At 46.6% G+C, this 20,520-nt stretch overlaps 3 protein-coding genes and 1 pseudogene across 3 annotated transcripts; 1 reads left to right on the top strand and 3 right to left on the bottom strand.

The window, feature by feature from the left end:
- Positions 1-905: 905 nt before the first annotated feature.
- On the bottom strand, positions 906-4,855 carry LOC109771409 (uncharacterized). Its single transcript, XM_020330100.3, has 6 exons — positions 4,313-4,855; positions 3,986-4,145; positions 3,691-3,873; positions 3,522-3,605; positions 1,847-1,928; positions 906-1,624 (listed from the first exon to the last, which is right to left on the bottom strand). The coding sequence occupies exons 1-6, from the start codon at positions 4,618-4,620 to the stop codon at positions 1,194-1,196; spliced, it is 1,248 nt and encodes a 415-aa protein (XP_020185689.1). The 5' UTR covers positions 4,621-4,855; the 3' UTR covers positions 906-1,193.
- Positions 4,856-7,009: 2,154 nt separating this feature from the next.
- Positions 7,010-7,549, bottom strand: LOC109771423 (uncharacterized). The gene has a single exon (XM_020330113.1). The coding sequence runs from the start codon at positions 7,547-7,549 to the stop codon at positions 7,010-7,012; it is 540 nt and encodes a 179-aa protein (XP_020185702.1).
- A 2,136-nt stretch (positions 7,550-9,685) lies between these two features.
- On the top strand, positions 9,686-11,840 carry LOC109771408 (protein LPA2). Its single transcript, XM_020330099.4, has 3 exons — positions 9,686-10,181; positions 10,863-11,020; positions 11,579-11,840. The coding sequence occupies exons 1-2, from the start codon at positions 9,782-9,784 to the stop codon at positions 11,000-11,002; spliced, it is 540 nt and encodes a 179-aa protein (XP_020185688.1). The 5' UTR covers positions 9,686-9,781; the 3' UTR covers positions 11,003-11,020; positions 11,579-11,840.
- Positions 11,841-12,085: 245 nt separating this feature from the next.
- On the bottom strand, positions 12,086-13,606 carry LOC109771422 (BTB/POZ and MATH domain-containing protein 2-like; annotated as a pseudogene).
- Positions 13,607-20,520: the final 6,914 nt, after the last annotated feature.

The raw sequence follows: 20,520 nt of genomic DNA, 5'->3' as shown, positions 1-20,520 counted from the left end.
GTCTGCCATGATGTTGTTGAGGGAGAGGAAGAGCTTGCCACTCCGCGTCGCCATCCGCAGCATCGCCTTGTTGGAAACACCACCAAGAAACTGTACGCACCCACCGGAGTAACTTGCCAATCCCACTCGCCTTCGAAGAGGTGGAGGAGCTCTGCCTCCAGCACACGGACCGAGAGCAAGCCCCATTCCAAGCGGGGCCTGAAATGAACCATTTTACAGGCCTGTATTTTACCTTGATTTTTTAATCCAAAAATAGGCTGCTGAACAGGGGCCTTAGAATGAAAGAGCCACTACATACTCCGTAAAGAACAAAAACGTAATTACATTCATTTTGAAAGTATGTGATCCGGCATTAAACCAGCAATTTTAAAAGAAATGTGAGCACGAACTACACAAGCATTGAACCATAGCAAATCAAAGCTACTACTTCATGCATGAGTAAGCAAACAAAATTATCAGGGTGTATCGCCTCTGACCAAATCTCTACTACATAAAAAAAACGTAAGGTTTTCATTTCACCTTTCTTCCCATCATCCTTCGTCCAACCTTTCATGTATATAATAATCAATCACCTTAATTTACTTATCTTCTAAACTAATTCTATTTTAATTTACTTATCAGACTTTTAATCAAAATATAAGATAATTCACAGGTAGAATTTGATAAACATTTATTTACACAATCGCATTATTATTTGTAGCTAAATCACAACCTAACATACTAGAATATTTATATCCCGATGCAACGCACGGGCACTGTTCTAGTCAAATAATGATAAGTGAATATTATTTTGTACATCTACGCTGGCATGTATGCATTTTGTACCATGTAACTATGATTGGAAAACCATTTTACTCGTTTTCACCATTAGAATGGAAGAGCCACTGCATAGATACTCCATAAAATGAGCCAAAAAAGTAATTACATTCTGATTTACGGTTTCTCATATATCCAGTTCACATAGAAGATCGCGTGAAACAAAGATAAAAAATTCATATATAGCTGGAATCCATTTTCCAAATGTAAATTACATCTTTTTACTCCGTTGCCTCCCCCTCTCTCATCAAGTGCCGGCAGCATATATACACCAATGTCCTTCATCTGCCGTCAATGGCATGTGCTACAGTTAGCCAGATCATCTCCGCTCTCTCCACGCAAATTGGCTCAGAGGATTGTGAGGAAGATGTCAGATCCTACAATGTATTCCTCTGCCCCACAAACCTCCGTGCCACGCCGAAGATGAGAGCCTTTGTCAGGAGCCCTTGGTCGAGAGTACACGCCAAGGCGACGGCCCCACCGAGCACAAGGAACCTCGCCATGCGGTTTTTCACAGGTTTCTCTTCGGCCTCCATGATGTCTTGGTCACTGTTGGACTCCAGTCCTCGGACAAAATTGTCGCCGACCTTGGTGTTGATCCGGGCCATCAAGGCGCTCGGCGAAGGTGGCTCCCCAGCAGCCCTGGCTTTCTGATAGGCCCGGAGTCCAGGTTCAATTCTCTTCACACATCCCCACATGCCCTGCCGAATGCCAATCTTTGCTATCTCATATGGGATGCCCATATCCTCATGGTGGAACAAGAGAATCTCGCAGGCAGTCGAGCCACCGTTGCCTCGTCTTGACTCCACTGTTCCAAGATCAAAACAAAAGAAATTCTTAGTTATCAAAGAAAGAATGGAAGAAAGAAAGAGGTATTCTTTTCATTAATTTCTAGAAAATATGTTGTCTCATTTTTGTTCCTTTCTCATGTCATGTATAAAATGTATTTCCTTTAACCTCACTATTCAAATAGCTCTGTTTCACCTCTTACCACTCATATGCAAACAAGGTAGTGAAGGGAAGTGGTTACCTGCACGGATGCACCAGCTTGAGTAATACAAATCTACTCTGCGAGGTTTGCTGCGCCGCGGGATGGATGAACATGGCACACCCTGCACCATGCATAAAACGGAGACAGATAAGTAGCTGAGCAAGACGATGTAACTTGTATACATGTGCACATCAACATGTTCTAGTAATTCACTTCATGCAAGGTGACATTAGTTCAAGAGTCTAAACTGCTGATCATTAACAAATTATTTCACTTTACTGTTCTGCACCAGTTTTAAAGTCATGCTACTTTCTGGCTGATGTGAAGAATCTAGAGTTTTGAGAAATATTCTAAAGAATCACTTTATGCTGTGCAAATAACTGAAATAAGAACTGTTGAGGGACTTGATATCCACCAAATCTAAACCATTCCTTTTAGGGAAATCAGAATTACATAACTGATTCTTACTTTAGTTTAGTATGCATGTGCCTACAAGCTACAAAAGCAACCAAGAGAGAACTCTCATCAAGATAAAATAGGCAATTCAATGAAGCCATATAAAACATAAGCATACCAATTTATCAAAGAATGAATAACTGGGTGCAGAGGGGTGGTTAAAGATAGGAAAAAGGAGAAGGATGCAATAACAGAAGACAAAAAGGTCAGATGACATGAACATGCATGTCAAGGGAAACGATAGTATGCATAGAACTTTCTATAAGGCACATGATAAGTATTGACATCAGATAAGATTTTGTTATATCAGGAATGAAACCAAGACAAGGAAACATGGATTTACTGCTGAAATGTGGTCCAGGTACTGAGTTCAAACACACAGGTACTTGCACGTGTCTTTATTGAGATGATTTTAAGATGAGGAAGACAGCATGGAATAAAACTACAACCAGAACTGGTATTGACATGTTTTTAAGTTTGACACTGATGTACCAACTCTTCCTAGTTTCTTCGTTCCTTTGTACTGTGTGGTTACCACTATTAAATGTAACTTAATGCAAGAGGTTATCTAGCTGTCCCCATTGTTTAATTTCAACCAAATAATAGCGGAAAAAGAAAAAACTGGAGACTTCCACTTTATCAACAACTTAACATTAATATCAAGACTCATGATGTTAGAAGTCTGTCCTGGTACATCTGTACATGTACTCAAAGGATGGAGAAGTGGCCTCATATCATTATCATTAGAAAAAGATATCAGCACGCTTGACAGAGAAAAGCTGATCTTACCAAGTTACCATACGTGATACCTCATTATCATTTATAAGGTATCCACAGAAGCGTCGTTGTCCAGTCAACAATATCATTAAATTTACCTAGCAATGCCTATTCTGAACTGAGTTGCGTGATGGGATACGATGCAACTTTTTGTCAACATCATCGATTTGTTTACAAGGATGTTAAAGCAGCAGAACTCTAGATTTTGCCCACAGGATTTTTCACACTAGTCCCTTGTATTTTGGAGCATCTTGCTGTGCATTCTTTTAATGCAAAAGGAGTAAATAAAATTCCCATTGCAAACAAGGAAACATATAAATTTGAATTATGGACATTGCAGTGATGTAACTGCAATTTTACATAATTTCTGTCAGCACCATCATATGCTAAGGATCAAGCACGGTTCTCCTATAAATCTCAAACCCGAAGAATAGAAGGAAGCATCATTGATGAGCATTAGTAAGTTCCCAAGTTTCCTTACCTTTGTAACACAATAGTAAGCGCTTCCCAGTTTCCATATCCGGCGAGCAATGATGTACTCCCTGTCACTACAGAAGAAGGGGAACTGCGAGCAAGAGAGAGCAAACGATAAGCATGAAGTGACAACCTAGCAGGACTCAGAGCTAATTCACCATCTCAAGGCCATCTACCTTGCGAACCCAATGCACTTTCATCGTCCCGGTTGTCTGACACTCCTCCAGCGTCTGGTGAGAGATGAGCATATCATCCCACTTGTTGGACATCCGGAACTCATCATCTCCAAAGAAGTCTCTTACTTCATCAGGGGTTGCATTCTCAAAGATTGTGCTGCTCTGGTACTGCGGAGGCCCATTCTGATTTCATCCAAGTACAGTACACCCATAATTAGCTCCCAAATAGGCATTCAGTACTTCACATCAACAAGTATAAGAGAACCCAATCAGTCTACTGAGAAGTGATATTCACCTGGGGGTCCCTCCTCCAGGCCTGGTAGGTCATGTTGGGCAGCGCCTTCTCCATCATCTTGATCCACGCCGGGCCGCCGTCGTTGCCCTCCACCAGCCTCCAGAGGTTCACCAGGTCAGCCTTCCCCACCGCCAGATCCTCGTTCGCCATCTCCGGCGACCTGCCAAGGCGAAGCAGCAGCAGCAGGTCAGGGGTCGAAGACCACTCCAATTTCGCCAAATCCCCACTAAAGAACACGCGGCTTTGACCAAAAGCTACTCCCCGCACACCAAGAAGAACCAGGCACGCATTTCAACGAACATCTCGCGGGCCTGCTAGGCAACGTACCCTTGCAGGGAAGCCTCGTCGTCCTCCTGCTCCTGCTCCTGCTGCCGCGCGCCGGCGAGGTAGTCGAGAGGGGCGCGGATGCGGGCGGGGAGCTGGGCCCTCCAGAAGTCGAGCGTGGCGAGCTGCGGCGGGTCGGCGGCGGGGGCGACGATGCCGGCGGCCCAGCGCGGGCGCCAGGCCCAGCCGAGCAGGAGGCCGACGAGGGCCGCCGCCCAGAGCGGCCCCGCGAGCAGCGCCATCTCGCAGGCCGCGCCCCATGCCGTCGGCTGCTCCAGCACCCTCGCCACCGCCGACAGCACGTACCCCATCGGCGCCGCAGCCGCAGCCGGGGGCGGAGCTGTGGATTGCGGCGAGGGGAGAACGGAATGGGGGAGGCTTTGCGGCCTACCGGAGAGGATTAAAGACTCGATTTTTTCGCTCCCTATCTTCTCTTTTATTGGGTTTCGTTGGTGGAGGAAAGGAACGGTGAGGTGTGGTGCACGAGTAGCGATGTGACGACTGGTGTGTGGACACGGCGCATGGACTCTGTCTGTTGGAACTCCTTTTCTATCTATTTCCATCTATATTCTGCCTTTTGTGGAACTCTTTTTCAGTTGCAGAAGAAGTATATATTTGTAGCCATAGGATGCTTACTTCCAATCAAGATCTTTTTGGCCTCCACGATATTTATAAAAAAATTGTAATGTGCATATAGTAAAAAGAAAATAAGTCTCCGAGGCGATGTACAAAAGATGGAAATAAAAAGTACAATAGTATAAACTTCGGTCAATTCAATGTTGGTTCAGGAGTCATTTTCAGATGGGTGTTTAATATGTTTTTCATGTTGTTCCTTTAAGGTACAAAAGATGGTCCAGGGGTATCAAAGCCTTTCTATAGAGACTAAGAAACGCACGTTCGGTCTTATAACAATCAAAGTTTTAGATATAACTTTCCATAAAAATGTGTAACACGCTGGAGCTAAATTCGAATCTTTTCTCTCGAAACAAGTGGTCCGATGGTGATGACCTAGATCTATGGTACATATACTGCAAAGAAATGTGGAAATGTGGATTTTACCGTGTTGATTCTACCAACGAGTTGATTTTGAGTCGGTAAAAGTATTAAAGTCCATTTGTCGCCTTTTTCCACTTTGTCCATGATTTAAAATACACCACACTCATTTTATGTGAGAAAACTTTTGATCTATTCATCTTCAATCATGACAGTACAACGAACATTAGAAATAATAAAAAATTACAACCAGATCCTTGGACCACCTAGTGACGACTTCAAGCACTAAAGCGAGTCGAAGGCGCGCTGTCGTCATCGCCCCTTCCTCGCCGGAGCCTAGCAAAACTTGTTGTAGTAGACAGTCGAGAAGTCATCGTGCTAAGGCCCCATAGGACCAGTGCACCTGAACAGCAACTGCCGCTCATGAAGAGTGGCATAGATCGAAAGGATCCAACCTCAAGACGCACAAACGTAGACGAATGACGACCAGATTCGAGCAAATCTGCTAAACACAGATCCGCCGAAGACACACCTCTACACACCCACCAACGATGCTAGGCGCACCACCGGAACAGGGCTAGACTAGGAGAACTCTATTCAATCTTCAGGAGCCGTGTCGTCGTCTCATCTTTTTGAGAAGGACACAAACCCTAACAAATCTCGACGAAACGTCTAAAAACGAAGCCCTCCCACTGGCAAGGGCAGGGATCCATCATGCTTCCATGGCCCTAAGGCCACCGGAGACGAGACAGGCAAGTGACGATGCCGGTGGGAGGCAGAGGATCTCTATTCTTTTAACAAGGAGGTGGCGGCGTGTAAACGTACACACATCGGCTTGCGTATACGATCATTTTGAGTATAGCATGTACTGAACCAAATGAAAACCTCTCACCCTATCCTCTATTTTATGTAGGGACGTGTCACTCTATCCACTCACAAATACGTACATGTCACACGAATTTTCCTCCCTCACACACAAGGCCAAAACACAGCAGATAGATACTTTACTACCGTACATGTGAATGCTGGTGGTGTATGGACTTGGCGCAGAGACGTGGAGGGCAGCACCCCCAAGAGATAAGGCGATTTGGGGATAGAGGTCGGGGTGGCGCGTGTCTGATTCCTGTGGGGTCCTAGCCCCCACGCCGTCCAATCGCGCGTCGCCGCGTACGCGCGCCGAAGGCGAGTAGGGTCAGTCGGGTCGTGTGACCATTGGCCAGCCAGGCAGCCAACAAAATTAGAACGGCGGAGGCCAGCTTCTGATTGGTTGTGGGGTTGGTGCCTCACCTACTGAACATCATCACCAAAGATAAAATTAGGCTAATTTAGAGCAACTCCAATAGGGCGACCCATTTCGTCCGCGGCCGTCCGTTTGGGTCGGCGCGGACAAAAAAGCCGGCCCAACGCGCCGATCCAAACGGACGCGCGTCGCTTTCGTCCGCCGGCCGACCCATTCCCGGTCCATTTTTTAGCCTGATTTGTGTCGGCGCGGACACAAGACGGACGCGCGCGCTCGCCCTCTTTCCTCACCGGGCCCGCTGGTCGGTGGCACATTAGATTCACACATTCGCCCGCCTGCTACGTCGCTGACCCCGCCGGCCATTTTTTCAGATTAAAATGGATACATAGATAGTTCTAGCGTACACAGATAAAAGAAAAAGACCACTACTCGTCGCTTTCTGACTCCGACTCGGTAATATCTTCCTCCTACGTCTGAATGTAGGCGTCAGCAAGCTGCTCGTCTTCAAAGTTCCAACCCGACGTTTCTCGTAGCTTCAGTTTCAATTGAGCTGCCTGCTTCCGCGAACGCTTGTCCTCCCGATAGGCGGCTCGCTCCCTCCTCCTCGCGTCCCTCTCCAACCTCAATTGCTTGTAGAACTGGCGCTCGTCGACGATGTCCTGCGGGAAGCCTCCGCGCCACACCACCAAGGCTTCCACGTCCTTCTCTGCGATGGCGAGGCGACGCTGCCGCCTCCGGTGGACACGACGATCCTCGTTGGTGAAAAGCCGTGGGAGAGGCGCCAGATCCTGCGCCCGCTGGCTCGACACGTTGGGAAAATTCATATCCCGACAAGGCCTCCGGAGGCGCCACGCCGCCGCGTCGTGCGCGCGGGCCGCCTCCTCTGCAGTGTCGAAGGTGCCGAGGATGAGACGTTTCTCGCAAAACCAGATCTCGGAGGAGAAGGCGCCGGAGCAGGGCTCGCGGACTCCGCGAAAATCCGAAGCGCCCAGGCGGCGGATCGACATGGTGGCGCAGAGGCGGCGAGAGTGGGCGGCGGACAGAGTGTGGAGAGAGCGCCTTCTTTATAACGAGCGCCGGCCGCGGCGCGCGCTGGAGCGCCAAAACCAGCGCGCGCTAGGCCGCTTTCCCCCGCGCGCGCGAACCTTTCCCGCGCGCTGGAGCGCCAAAATCAGGGCAACGGCATGATCTTAAACGCGTGCGGTCATGAAATGGGTCGGCCCGTTGGGCGCACTGCTGACCCAAAACTAGAAGAGGGGGGACGGCGGGCGGACGGCCGACCCAAACGGACAAAAAGCGGACAAAAACGCCGTCCGTTTGGGTCGGCCCGTTGGAGTTGCTCTTATATGCTTAATTCAGACACTAATCCTTATCCTGCTCGATTGACAAATGGCGCCCGTGTGTCTATAAAATATTGTTTTTATCATGATGCTTTTTCTTTAGATATCATTATCAGTGTTTCTCCCCTGGCATCTTCGCCGAATCGGACAATTGAGGTTCTGGAAGACTAATTATGCTAGTAGTACATGTGTCTATTACTACTACACTTCAGTCAGTCTAGGTGCTGCCGTGCAACTATGTAAATACTACTACCACAGTCCCAGGTATTTAACACGAAAACAAATTAGTTGTGGTGATCACGGCCGACCAGTTTGTTCATATTGGATTTGTTTACAGAGGAGTAAAAGATACTACATGACGCCAACCTATAGTCCATAGTCGAGCTAAACGATATGGTTTAGCTTAAGCACCTGCAAAACGCTTCGGCTTAAAGTCACTTTTCTGATGGTTGCAACCCCTGCACTTGCCAAAGGGCAGACAAAACGGACGATCCATATGTTGTACTACCATCCATTGCTAAACTTCTAGTACTACTATATAATGCACGGGGCCGTGCTAAAGGGGTTAGCAATTTAATTTAACTAGTTATACAAATGAGTAGTGATCGTGACTGGCGGTGAGTGAAGGGCACTAAAAGTAGTACTACTAGCACTAAAAATTAACAAGGTTTCGTAGTCCTTGGGGGTCATGGGTGCGAAAGCTCCCACTGATTAATTGTTTAGTTGATTAGTTGGTGTGCGACGCGCATCCGTGTCTCAGGTCAAGGGACAGCTAATAATGCATGGCTGCTAGCTAAAGCTTTGTGCGTGTGTGTGCATGCATATGCTCGGGTGTGTTACACGTTGTTTGTGATATGAAATTAGCGGCTGTGTATGGGCACCTCCGTCCTGTTAATTATATTGACCGGCACGACGAAATGGCTCCCAAAAGCACATGCTAGCTCCTGGGGCTACCTTAGTGAAAACATTGTTTAGCATTTCAGGTAATTATTGATTTTGCTACCATGTGCATGTTATTTGTGTTTTTCTTTCTTTTGTGCGTGCGTGTAATTATTTTCTTCCAAAATTTTACAAAAGCACACACATAGGACACAACTACCGCATGACACACATGGCGAGCAATCTCAAATCATTCAAAAAAAAAAAAGACCACGCGCACACATGAAATGTTTCATTTATTTACTTGTAATTTTTGTTACCTGATAGCACACATTTTCTCAACTGGAATTACTCCTACCTGTCTTTCAAAACACCCATATGTTAATTAAATCAAAGGCATATAATCATTTGTTACACAGGACGTTACACACGACGGCGCATCACCCATTAAAAACCCCATCCATTTTATAAATCATAATTGTTTTTTGCAATCTTATGCGCCATCATATTAGTGCCCCCTATTGACCGGGAAGAATTGCTACAGAAGGCGGATGGCCCCTTTAGCCTCTTTTTTCAAGTCCATGAGAGCTGATGCGTCGAGGATTCCATCGGCTAAATAGTTCTTCACAAAAAGGCAGTTTTTTTTTTTAGGATCAGGCAGTTTGTTTCTAGAGTGATGGGGCTATGTAAAGCCAAAGCAATATGGAAACCTACAAGGCATGCACAAAATTCCGCTCCGCAAAAAAAATGTGATGATCGTGGGTGCATTTATTTTTTGAGAAATCTGATCGTGGGTGCATGCTACTAGTAGAAAGGCCAGGCCGAAACTACCGGGCCTGAGCTCTCAAAACAAAACGGACTTCCATTTCGCCAGCACAAAACCCACTGTCTCTTCTCCACGGCCCAGCCCACCAAACCCGCCTCGTCGCCTCCACCTCCACCGCCCACTCCACCGAGCGAGCCAAGCCAGGGATAACCAACTCGGACGCGCCGGCAGCGCAGCGACCGCACGCCGTCGCCATGGCCACGGCCGCCTCCGCCTCCCTCTCCGCCGCGTCCTTCCTCTCCCCAGCCCCACCCCGCCCGCAACCCCGCCCCCTCTTCCGCGCCCTCGCGGCCTCGGGCTCGGGCGGCGGCAAGAAGAAGCCCGGCAAGTCCAAGAGCAGCAGCAGCAAGGGCAAGGGCAAGGACAAGGCGCTGGAGCCGCCGCCCGACGTGGCGGTCCGCCGCGCCCCGGCGGGGAGCGCGTCGGTGTTCGAGCAGCAGCGGACGAAGGCCGGGTTCAACCCCGGCGGCCGCGGGAATCGGTTCACGGAGGACGAGGTCCGGCAGAGGCAGGCCACCGAGAGCGCCTTCCTCTTCGCGTGGCTGGGCCTCGGCGGGATCATCCTCTTCCAGGGCCTCGCGCTGGCCGCCTCCGGTAATTCACCTACCTATGCTATCTAGTAGCTGATTTAAGCTTGTGCTATGGGGAATCTGGTGGACATTGTCCGTAGACATCATAGGTATTTGAAATTTAGGGGGATGCCATGATACGATAAGAGTTAAGAAGCATTGTGGCGCAGTGGAGTACTACGTATTACTAACTTGAGTGGCGTCTGGTGTGAAGAAACACCCTTTGCTCTGTAAATGTTGGATGCAGTTTTCAGGTTTGCCATCATGCCGTTGACTTGGTGATTTTAACTGAACTGAAATTGTTCTTGCGTGATGCTGAGCGATGCATATAACTCATCGTCGCCTTGGTTCGTTCTAAATTATCTAAGTTGGACCATTTGGAATGAGAGAAATGCTAGGGTCTTCCGCCACAAGTCCGCTCCGCCGACAATCCTCGTTGAGGGTGAAAGAGGCAAAACTTTGGGTCATCGCGGGGGCGAAACACTTAGGTCTAATCATGCCGGGAGAGTAGTGTCCTTGTTCTATGTTGGTGGACGTTTGGGCGTTATCTTTGTAACCATAACACTATATTTTTCCCTTAATTAATGAATGAGGCAAATCTTTGGCCTCTGTTTCAATTTTTATTTGCTAAGGGTGGGAAAGGTTTTGCTACTGTAGAATTGTTGACTCAACTAATCATATCTGAACCTTCTTATGAAAAATGCAGGTTTTCTGCCCACAGAATGGGACAGTTTTTTAGTTAAGTACCTGTATCCGTCGTTCACTCCGACAGTACTCTTGTTCCTCGGGGGTACGACTGGATATGGCGTTTTCAAGTACTTTGAAGGCGAGAAAAGCAAAGACTAGATTCATTTCAAAACAAAGGTGAGGCTAAATATCATCATCCCGTGAATATGTGGTGTTCTTTGCTACGTTCGTTTTGTTCACCCCACCTGAGGTATTCTCCAGATAGTCTGAACTACATGCCTACTTCATATATTATGTAGCTATTGTTGGATAAGATCTCTTGTTCCAGCTTTAGAAAGCTACAACACAATAGACTCATCATCATTGACTACTATATTATCGTATATATGTGCTTGCATCCACACATTTCACATTGTAACAGATCATCTACATTTGCGGAAAGCACCACGTGTGCTCCTCTTATTTAGAAAGAACTAGTCATAAATCATAATCCCCCAAAGATACAGAGGTTGCTAAAACAATAGCTACCTAGTACATACATGGTGTTTGCCTTCCCTGTCATGTTTTATGCAGCTCCACATTCTTCAGTTGTTACAACTGAACTGAGACCAGCCTTATTGTCTAGCTACATGATTTGAAACTTGATTTTCCGTTTGGTGTCTTTTCCATAGTCCACACTATGACCCTCTCATCCATTCTTCTTTTTCATGACCCTGTTCATTCCATCTGATACAGCATCTCGGAGCAGAGTTTGCTAACTTTGAGAGGTGGAGTTCGTTGTTACTGTGTGGTAAGGGCACATAAGTGTCTCAGAATTAGCTTAAGGCAGGAGATGAGTCCCAGAGACTGAGCTAGGCTGTTGCTGTAAAAGAATTTCTCCTTTTGTCGCCAATCCTGAATTACTGATGATCTTCTATGTAAAGGTAATAGCCATTGTATATTCATGTGAACTGAGCTGTATATTGGTTCCTACACATTAGTCACCTGGCTGTCCGTACATGCTACTCGTATCGAGCAATTGTGCCCTGTACAGTGTACATGGAGTGCATGGATATGGTACTGTCAGAATGATGCTAACTGAGTTTAATTATGCTTATTTTCATGAAGAAAAAGAATCCAAATCAAAATCAGTTATGTATCATAGGATGTCGCCAATTATCTCGAGTAAAATGTGTGGTCGTTGTAGTCAAATTATTTATCTTATTGTGATTGTTTCGTACCATTGCTTTGGTTATCCACGAGATTTATCTAGGTTATTTGTAACATCATGCACCCTCAATTGGATCAGAGAAGGGAGCATGCTAACGAACTTGTATGCTGCTGGCTAGTTTTTACACTTGCAGCTGATGCAGGTTATCCATGGATGCACCCAACACAAACTTTTTCATCTCAACATTTCAACATAGAGCCATGCATGCATGATCAAATGAATTCAAGCAAAGCACATAGAATAGATTATTTTGCTGCATTTCATATTTCAGTACTGAGCACACATTTAGAATAGTAGTGGTAGACGACACAATTGTATGTCATAATATGGATATGCATCAGGGACACAATAATAACCTTATATAGAGGAATCATGAACCATAGGTCTAGAACTCAAGCAATTCAGGAAGCAAACTTGGAGAGAAGCTCCTTGAGAACAGAGGGGCTGCAGGTCCTGATTATTTGCTCCAAGCCATCAGCGGTGAAAACTATGTGTAAATTTGTGCGAGTTTTGACAAACTCCAAGCAAGACTCCTTCAACCAGAGGCACTGGTTCCGCTCAGCCACGACAATGATGTCTGCCACCGTGTCCTTGCAAATCAATTCGGTCAACTTCTCTTCACAGATTGACTTGAGCCTTTGGAGACCATATTTTTCTGCAGCTTCAAGGAGCTGTAGCAGCCAGTCTTCTTTCATTCCATCTTCTTCTGAGTCATCATCCTGTTCCATGTCACCAGCCTCATCGTCATCGTCATGCTCGAATTCAGGCATTCCATCAGTGTAGATGAAAGTTAGCAAGCCCTTGAAGACGTTTGCTTTGATGTTGTCTATCTTGACAACACTTGACGTAGCATTGCCCACATTCATGGTGCCAAAGAGCTGTGCCTTGAAGACGGTAGATCGGGCTGCAAGCATCCACCGGTGCGCAGCGAACTCCTTGCCGTCAACCTCAAACGTGACGTCAGCACCCTCCTTGCTCAGGAGGAGATCGCCAAGATGGCTTGGTAAGTCGGCCTGTGGCAATTCGGTGAAAGGAAGAGCGGTGGTGCCCTGCTCCTTGTCCGCGGCCGGCTTGAGGACAACAAGGTCACACCGGATGACGAAGCTGTCGTCTTTGAGATGCCTTGATCTTTCAAAACCCTCCCTTTTCATGAATTCAAACTGGCCATCAAAAGAATCATAGAAGCCCAAGCAAACTGGTTGGCTTTGGCGGATGTGCTTTGGCACCCGCAACTAGGGCTGGTCAATGAAACTGAAGGCATACTGAACCTCAACGCTTGGCCTGGTATCGTCTTCAAGGACAAGGGAAACCGATATAAATTCTTCAGCATCCTTGTCCAAACCATTAGGGTGGTAGCCGATGGCCCAGCGACGGCCCCCAACAATGAAAGGACGAGACCCGATGGACTCGCGGTTGGGAGTAGTCTCTTTGGTGCGCAAGTAACCTTCGACAACGAGCAAGTGGTACCCGCTATCTGCACCGGAGTTGATGGCCGACTTGGTGGAGGCGCACAGCTTGCAGTCAGCAATGAGAGATACGCCAGCAAAGGCCATGTTGGGCAAGCCTCGAATAGTAGAGCTGCAAGAAACGCATGCTATATGATATGAGATGTGGTGCTGCATTGGGTCGATCGGGGTCGATCGGGGGAAGCATATCTAGATTACATATATGCTTACTGATCGAAGAAATAGAGGATCGCCGATCACCGTCGCCGGGCGGCCGGGGTGGGAGTGGGACAGGATGGTACGAGCCGGTCGAGGAGATCGCCCGAGGTAGTGCAGATATGTATATATATATACGAAATATGTATCTGGCACACGGAAGTTTTTCTGCAAAACTACCTACCGCATCCAGCGCCGTACGATTTGCATCAAGCGGTCAACGCTTTTTTTCCGCAAACGCCCGCGCGTGGGCTGCGCGCTGCTCCTTCCCCTTCCGCGCAAGACGCGCGTGGACTTTTCTGCTGCTGCTCCATGTGCAGCTCCTCCCGTGGCTCCATGCGCTTGTTTTTTTTTGAGGGTGCTCCATGCGCTTGCTGCTATTTGTTGTTCCTGTCACTGTTCCATATGCGATCTGCTGCTGTTTACTAGCTAGGTTAGGCTAGCTAGGCTAGCTGCTGTCTGCTAATTAGGCTAGTTACTAGGCTTTTTTGCTCCTAGGTGAATATGCACCCATTGTCGAAGACACACATTTTGAAAAGTTGAAAAATTCGGAACAAAAATCCCGCGTGTATATCCGGACATTTTATGTCCGTTCACAGGGTTTCGGTGAAAAACGACGTTTTTTGTGGCTTGTGTAAAAAAGATAAAGAAATGCCTCGTGAATAGTTAGAATGAAGCATCAGAAATTGTCTTTTTTACACAAGCCACAAAAAACGTCGTTTTTCACCGAAACCTTGTGAACGGACATAAAATGTCCGGATATACACGCGGGATTTTTGTTCCGAATTTTTCAACTTTTCGAAATGTGTATTTCGATAATGGGTGCATATGCACGTAGGAGCAAAAGGGAATATCCCCGAGTGGTGCTGCTATTTCATGCTAGTAGCCGATGCAATCTACTAGCTTCTATGCACTTTTCTTCCATTTTTTGTGGTAAATTAAAAGAAAAAAAGCTACAAAAAGAATGATGTTTTTGTCAGATACACATCTCTCTCGCAGTAAACTATCTTTCGACGATGTTTTCTACTTTGATCCTGACAACTTTGATACCATCACGGTATTACTTTTGACCCAGAAAAAAGGTTGTTTGACCTAGAGGAAAAAAGTTGTTGAAACATACTTCGATAAATTTTGTGTAAACAACAGGTATTTTAAGCACCGCGGACCTCCTGATAACTTACCTACAAACACACATATTAAGTATCTCAAAAAAGCTATCCCGGTAACTTTATGTGAAAATAACATGGTGATATACAAAACGCATATATGATAATTTACATACAAACATTGCGGTAAGATTTACCGGGGCGAGGGGGGCTGTTCAAACATACCCCCGATAATTCTGTTTAAATAACATGGTAATAAGCACCATACAAACACCATGGCAACTTTTGCACCGGAAACAAAAGTTATTGAAAATATATCATCGATATATATGTAACACCATGGTAACTTTAACCAAGGGGGGCAATTTGTTGAAAAACATACCCCCTCGATAATTTATGTCAAAATAACATGGTAATATATGTATCACATACCCAATAATTTACCTTCAAATAACGCGGTAACTTTTGACTAAGGGGGGAAAGTTGTTGAAGAACATACCCCGGTAACTTATGTGAAAATAGCACGGTAATATGTGAAACACATACCCGATAATTTATGTACAAACGCCGCGATAACTTTCACCAAAGAGGGGACAAAGTTATTGAAAAATATACCCTAGATAACTTATGTGAAAATATCACAGTAATATACGAATCATATACCCGATAACTTACGTACAAACACCGCGGTAACTTTGACAAGGCAGAAAAATATATTAAAAATTATACCACCAGTAACTTATGTGAAACGACTAATGTATGGGCACACCAACTGGTTTTTGCAAAATGACCGAATGCATTGGCTACCGTTTGATTGATGATCGTACATACAACAATCCCCGTCGCTAATTTCGATGGCTCGCCCTCACGAATTCATAAATATGGCAAAAAAACGAGCAAAGCAGGAGTCAAACGCCGCACTCACAGGTTGTGCGCTAGCTGAGACAACCATCTAGGCATGCACTATGTTGTGATTGGGTACTGTTTTATGTAGTTTTTGTAAGTCAGGACTGAGAGCCTGAGATGGAAATAGGACGTGGTAAAAGGCATTTCTTTTTCTTTCCAATTTTGAGCTTTGACGATTTATCTCCTAGTCCCATCGTTTTTCCCATGTAGAGAATACATAACTAGGTTATACCTTGTTTTGTTGTTGTGTTCTATAAGTAAGGTCAAGCCTGCGAATCTGATAGCATGGTAATGTACACATTGTGGACCTAATAACTAACGTACAAACACCGTGGTAAATTTGGCTCATGGAAAATTATTTCTAAGAGCATCTCCAGCCGTTGGCCCCCCCAGGACGCATAAAAATCGCCCCTGGGGGCGAGACGGCGATTCGTTCGGTGTTGGGGGCGGTTTTGCGCCCAGTCGTCGCCCCCAGTCGTCGATTTTGGCCCACTTTTGAAGCCCCATTTCGGCGAAGAAGGCCCATATGGGCGAGAATAGGCCCATATTCGGCGTGGTTCGCCGTGGCTCGGCGTTCAATTATCAACATAAATATTTTTTATCACATATTTCATCACAGAAAATTCAAATACTTCAACAAAATAGTTCAACAACAAATAGTTCAATACAAATTATATAGTTCAACAAATAAAAACTCATATTTCATCACACGTCGCGCCCAGTGTCGCCCTTGAGCCTCCATAGGTGCTCTATCAGATCTTGCTGCAGTTGATGATGCACCTGTGGGTCTCGGATCTCCTGACGCATACTGAGGTAGGCAGTCCAGGTTGCCGGTAGCTGGTGATCAACTTGGGCAAGAGGACCTTGCCTGTGGTATGGTTCAGTGTCAAACACTGGCTCTTCCTGCTCGCTCTCAATGATCATATTGTGCAAGATGACACAGCAGGTCATGATCTCCCACATTTGATCTTTCGACCAGGTCTGAGCAGGGTACCGGACAACAGCAAATCGAGATTGGAGCACACCAAATGCCCGCTCGACATCCTTCCTGCAAGCCTCCTGAATCTTCGCAAACCAGGCGTTCTTGCCTCCAGGCACAGGGTTTTTGATGGTCTTCACAAATGTCGACCATCTCGGATAGATGCCATCAGCTAGATAGTACCCCTTGTTGTAGTGCCGCCCATTGATCTCGAAGTTCACCGGAGGAGAATGACCTTCAACAAGCTTGGCAAAGACAGGAAAGCACTGCAGCACGTTGATGTCATTGTGAGTTCCTGGCATACCAAAGAAGGAGTGCCAAATCCAGAGGTCCTGTGTGGCCACCGCCTCAAGTACCACACTACAACCGCCTTTGGCGCCTTTGTACATCCCCTGCCAAGCAAATGGGCAATTCTTCCATTTCCAATGCATGCAGTCGATGCTTCCAAGCATCCCAGGAAATCCTCTTGCTGCATTCTGTGCTAGGATCCGAGCAGTGTCTTCCGCATTGGGTGTTCTCAAGTATTGCGGTCCAAACACTGCCACCACTGCCCGACAGAACTTGTAGAAACACTCTATGCTGGTGGACTCGGCCATGCGCCCATAGTCGTCCTTGTTGGAAATATGCCCTAGAGGCAATAATAAATGGTTATTATTATATTTCCTTGTTCATGATAATTGTCTATTGTTCATGCTATAATTGTGTTATCCGGAAATCGTAATACATGTGTGAATACATAGACCACAACGTGTCCCTAGTAAGCCTCTAGTTGACTAGCTCGTTGATCAACAGATAGTCATGGTTTCCTGACTATGGACATTGGATGTCATTGATAACGGGATCACATCATTAGGAGAATGATGTGATGGACAAGACCCAATCCTAAGCATAGCGCAAAGATCGTGTAGTTCGTTTGCTAGAGCTTTTCCAATGTCAAGTATTTTTTCCTTAGACCATGAGATCGTGTAACTCCCGGATGCCGTAGGAGTGCTTTGGGTGTACCAAATGTCACAACGTAACTGGGTGACTATAAAGGTGCACTACGGGTATCTCTGAAAGTGTCTGTTGGGTTGACAAGGATCGAGACTGGGATTTGTCACTCCGTATGACGGAGAGGTATCTCTGGGCCCACTCGGTAATGCATCATCATAATGAGCTCAATGTGACTAAGGAGTTACTCACGGGATCATGCATTACAGTACGAGTAAAGAGACTTGCCGGTAACGAGATTGAACAAGGTATTGGGATACCGGCGATCGAATCTCGGGCAAGTAACATACCGATTGACAAAGGGAATTGTATACGGGATTGATTGAATCCTCGACATCGTGGTTCATCCGATGAGATCATCGTGGAACATGTGGGAGACAACATGGGTATCCAGATCCCGCTGTTGGTTATTGACCGGAGAGGCGTCTCGGTCATGTCTGCATGTCTCCCGAACCCGTAGGGTCTACACACTTAAGGTTCGGTGACGCTAGGGTTGTAGAGATATTAGTATGCGGAAACCCGAAAGTTGTTCGGAGTCCCGGATGAGATCCCGGACGTCACGAGGAGTTCCGGAATGGTCCGGAGGTGAAGAATTATATATAGGAAGTCCAGTTTCGGCCACCGGGAAAGTTTCGGGGGTTATCGGTATTGTACCGGGACCACCGGAAGGGTCCCGGGGGTCCACCGGGTGGGGCCACCTATCCCGTAGGGCCCCATGGGCTGAAGTGGGAAGGGAACCAGCCCTTAGTGGGCTGGGGCGCCTCCCCTTGGGCCTCCCCCTGCGCCTAGGGTTGGAAACCCTAGGGGTGGGGGGCGCCCCACTTGGCTTGGGGGGGAAGCCCACCCCCCTTTCCCCCTTGGCCGCCGCCCCGCTTGGAGATCTGATCTCCCAGGGCCGGCGCCCCCCAGGGGTCCCTATATATAGTGGGGGCGAGGGAGGGCAGCAATACCACAGCCCCTGGCACCTCCCTCTCCCCCTGCAACACCTCTCCTTCTCGCAGAAGCTTGGCGAAGCCCTGCCGAGATCCCCGCTACTTCCACCACCACGCCGTCGTGCTGCTGGATCTCCATCAACCTCTCCTTCCCCCTTGCTGGATCAAGAAGGAGGAGACGTCGCTGCTCCGTACGTGTGTTGAATGCGGAGGTGCCGTCCGTTCGGCGCTCGGTCATTGGTGATTTGGATCACGACGAGTACGACTCCATCAACCCCGTTCACTAGAACGCTTCCGCTCGCGATCTACAAGGGTATGTAGATGCACTCCTTTTCCCTCGTTGCTAGTATACTCCATAGATGGATCTTGGTGAGGCGTAGGAAATTTTAAAATTCTGCTACGATCCCCAATAGTGGCATCATGAGCCAGGCCTATGCGTAGTTACTATGCACGAGTAGAACACAAAGCAGTTGTGGGCGTAGATGTTGTCAATTTTTCTTGCCACTACTAGTCTTATCTTGTTTCGGCGGTATTGTGGGATGAAGCGGCCCGGACCGACCTTACACGTACGCTTACGTGAGACAGGTTCCACCGACTGACATGCACTAGTTGCATAAGGTAGCTACCGGGTGTCTGTCTCTCCCACTTTAGTCGGAACGGATTCGATGAAAAGGGTCCTTATGAAGGGTAAATAGAAATTGGCATATCATGTTGTGGTTTTACGTAGGTAAGAAACGTTCTTGCTAGAAACCTATAGAAGCCACGTAAAAACTTGCAACAACAATTAGAGGACGTCTAACTTGTTTTTGCAGCATGTGCCTTGTGACGTGATATGACCAAAAGGATGTGATGAATGAGATATATGTGATGTATGAGATTGATCATATTCTTGTAATAGGAATCACGACTTTCATGTCGATGAGTATGACAACCGGCAGGAGCCATAGGAGTTGTCTTTATTTTTGTATGACCTGCGTGTCATTGAATAACGCCATGTAAATTAGTTTACTTTATTGCTAAACGCGTTAGCCATAGAAGTAGAAGTAATCGTTGGCGTGACAACTTCATGAAGACACGATGATGGAGATCATGATGATGGAGATCATGGTGTCATGCCGGTTACGAAGATGATCATGGCGCCCCAAAGATGGAGATCAAAGGAGCAAAATGATATTGGCCATATCATGTCACTATTTGATTACATGTGATGTTTATCATGTTTTGCATCTTATTTGCTTAGAACGACGGTAGTAAGTAAGATGATCCCTTATAATAATTTCAAGAAAGTGTTCCCCCTAACTGTGCACCGTTGCGAAGGTTCGTTGTTTCGAAGCACCACGTGATGATCAGGTGTGATAGATTCTAACGTTCGCATACAACGGGTGTTGACGAGCCTAGCATGTACAGACATGGCCTCGGAACACACACAATACACTTAGGGTTGACTTGACGAGCCTAGCATGTACAGACATGGCCTCGGAACACGGAAGACCGAAAGGTCGAGCATGAGTCGTATAGAAGATACGATCAACATGGAGATGTTCACCGATCTTGACTAGTCCGTCTCACGTGATGATCGGACACGGCCTAGTTAACTCGGATCATGTTTCACTTAGATGACTAGAGGGATGTCTATCTGAGTGGGAGTTCATTGAATAATTTGATTAGATGAACTTAATTATCATGAACTTAGTCTAAAATCTTTACAATATGTCTTGTAGATCAAATGGCCCACGTTGCCCTCAACTTCAACGCGTTCCTAGAGAAAACCAAGCTGAAAGATGATGGCAGCAACTATACAGACTGGGTCCAGAACCTGAGGATCATCCTCATAGCTGCCAAGAAAGATTATGTCCTAGAAGCACCGCTAGGTGAAGCACCCATCCCAGAGAA

Source organism: Aegilops tauschii, chromosome 6 (genome assembly GCF_002575655.3).
Source record: "Aegilops tauschii subsp. strangulata cultivar AL8/78 chromosome 6, Aet v6.0, whole genome shotgun sequence".
Lineage (NCBI taxonomy): Eukaryota > Viridiplantae > Streptophyta > Magnoliopsida > Poales > Poaceae > Aegilops > Aegilops tauschii.
Note: the sequence above shows the minus strand (reverse complement) of the source record. Positions and strands in the feature narration are given on the sequence as shown.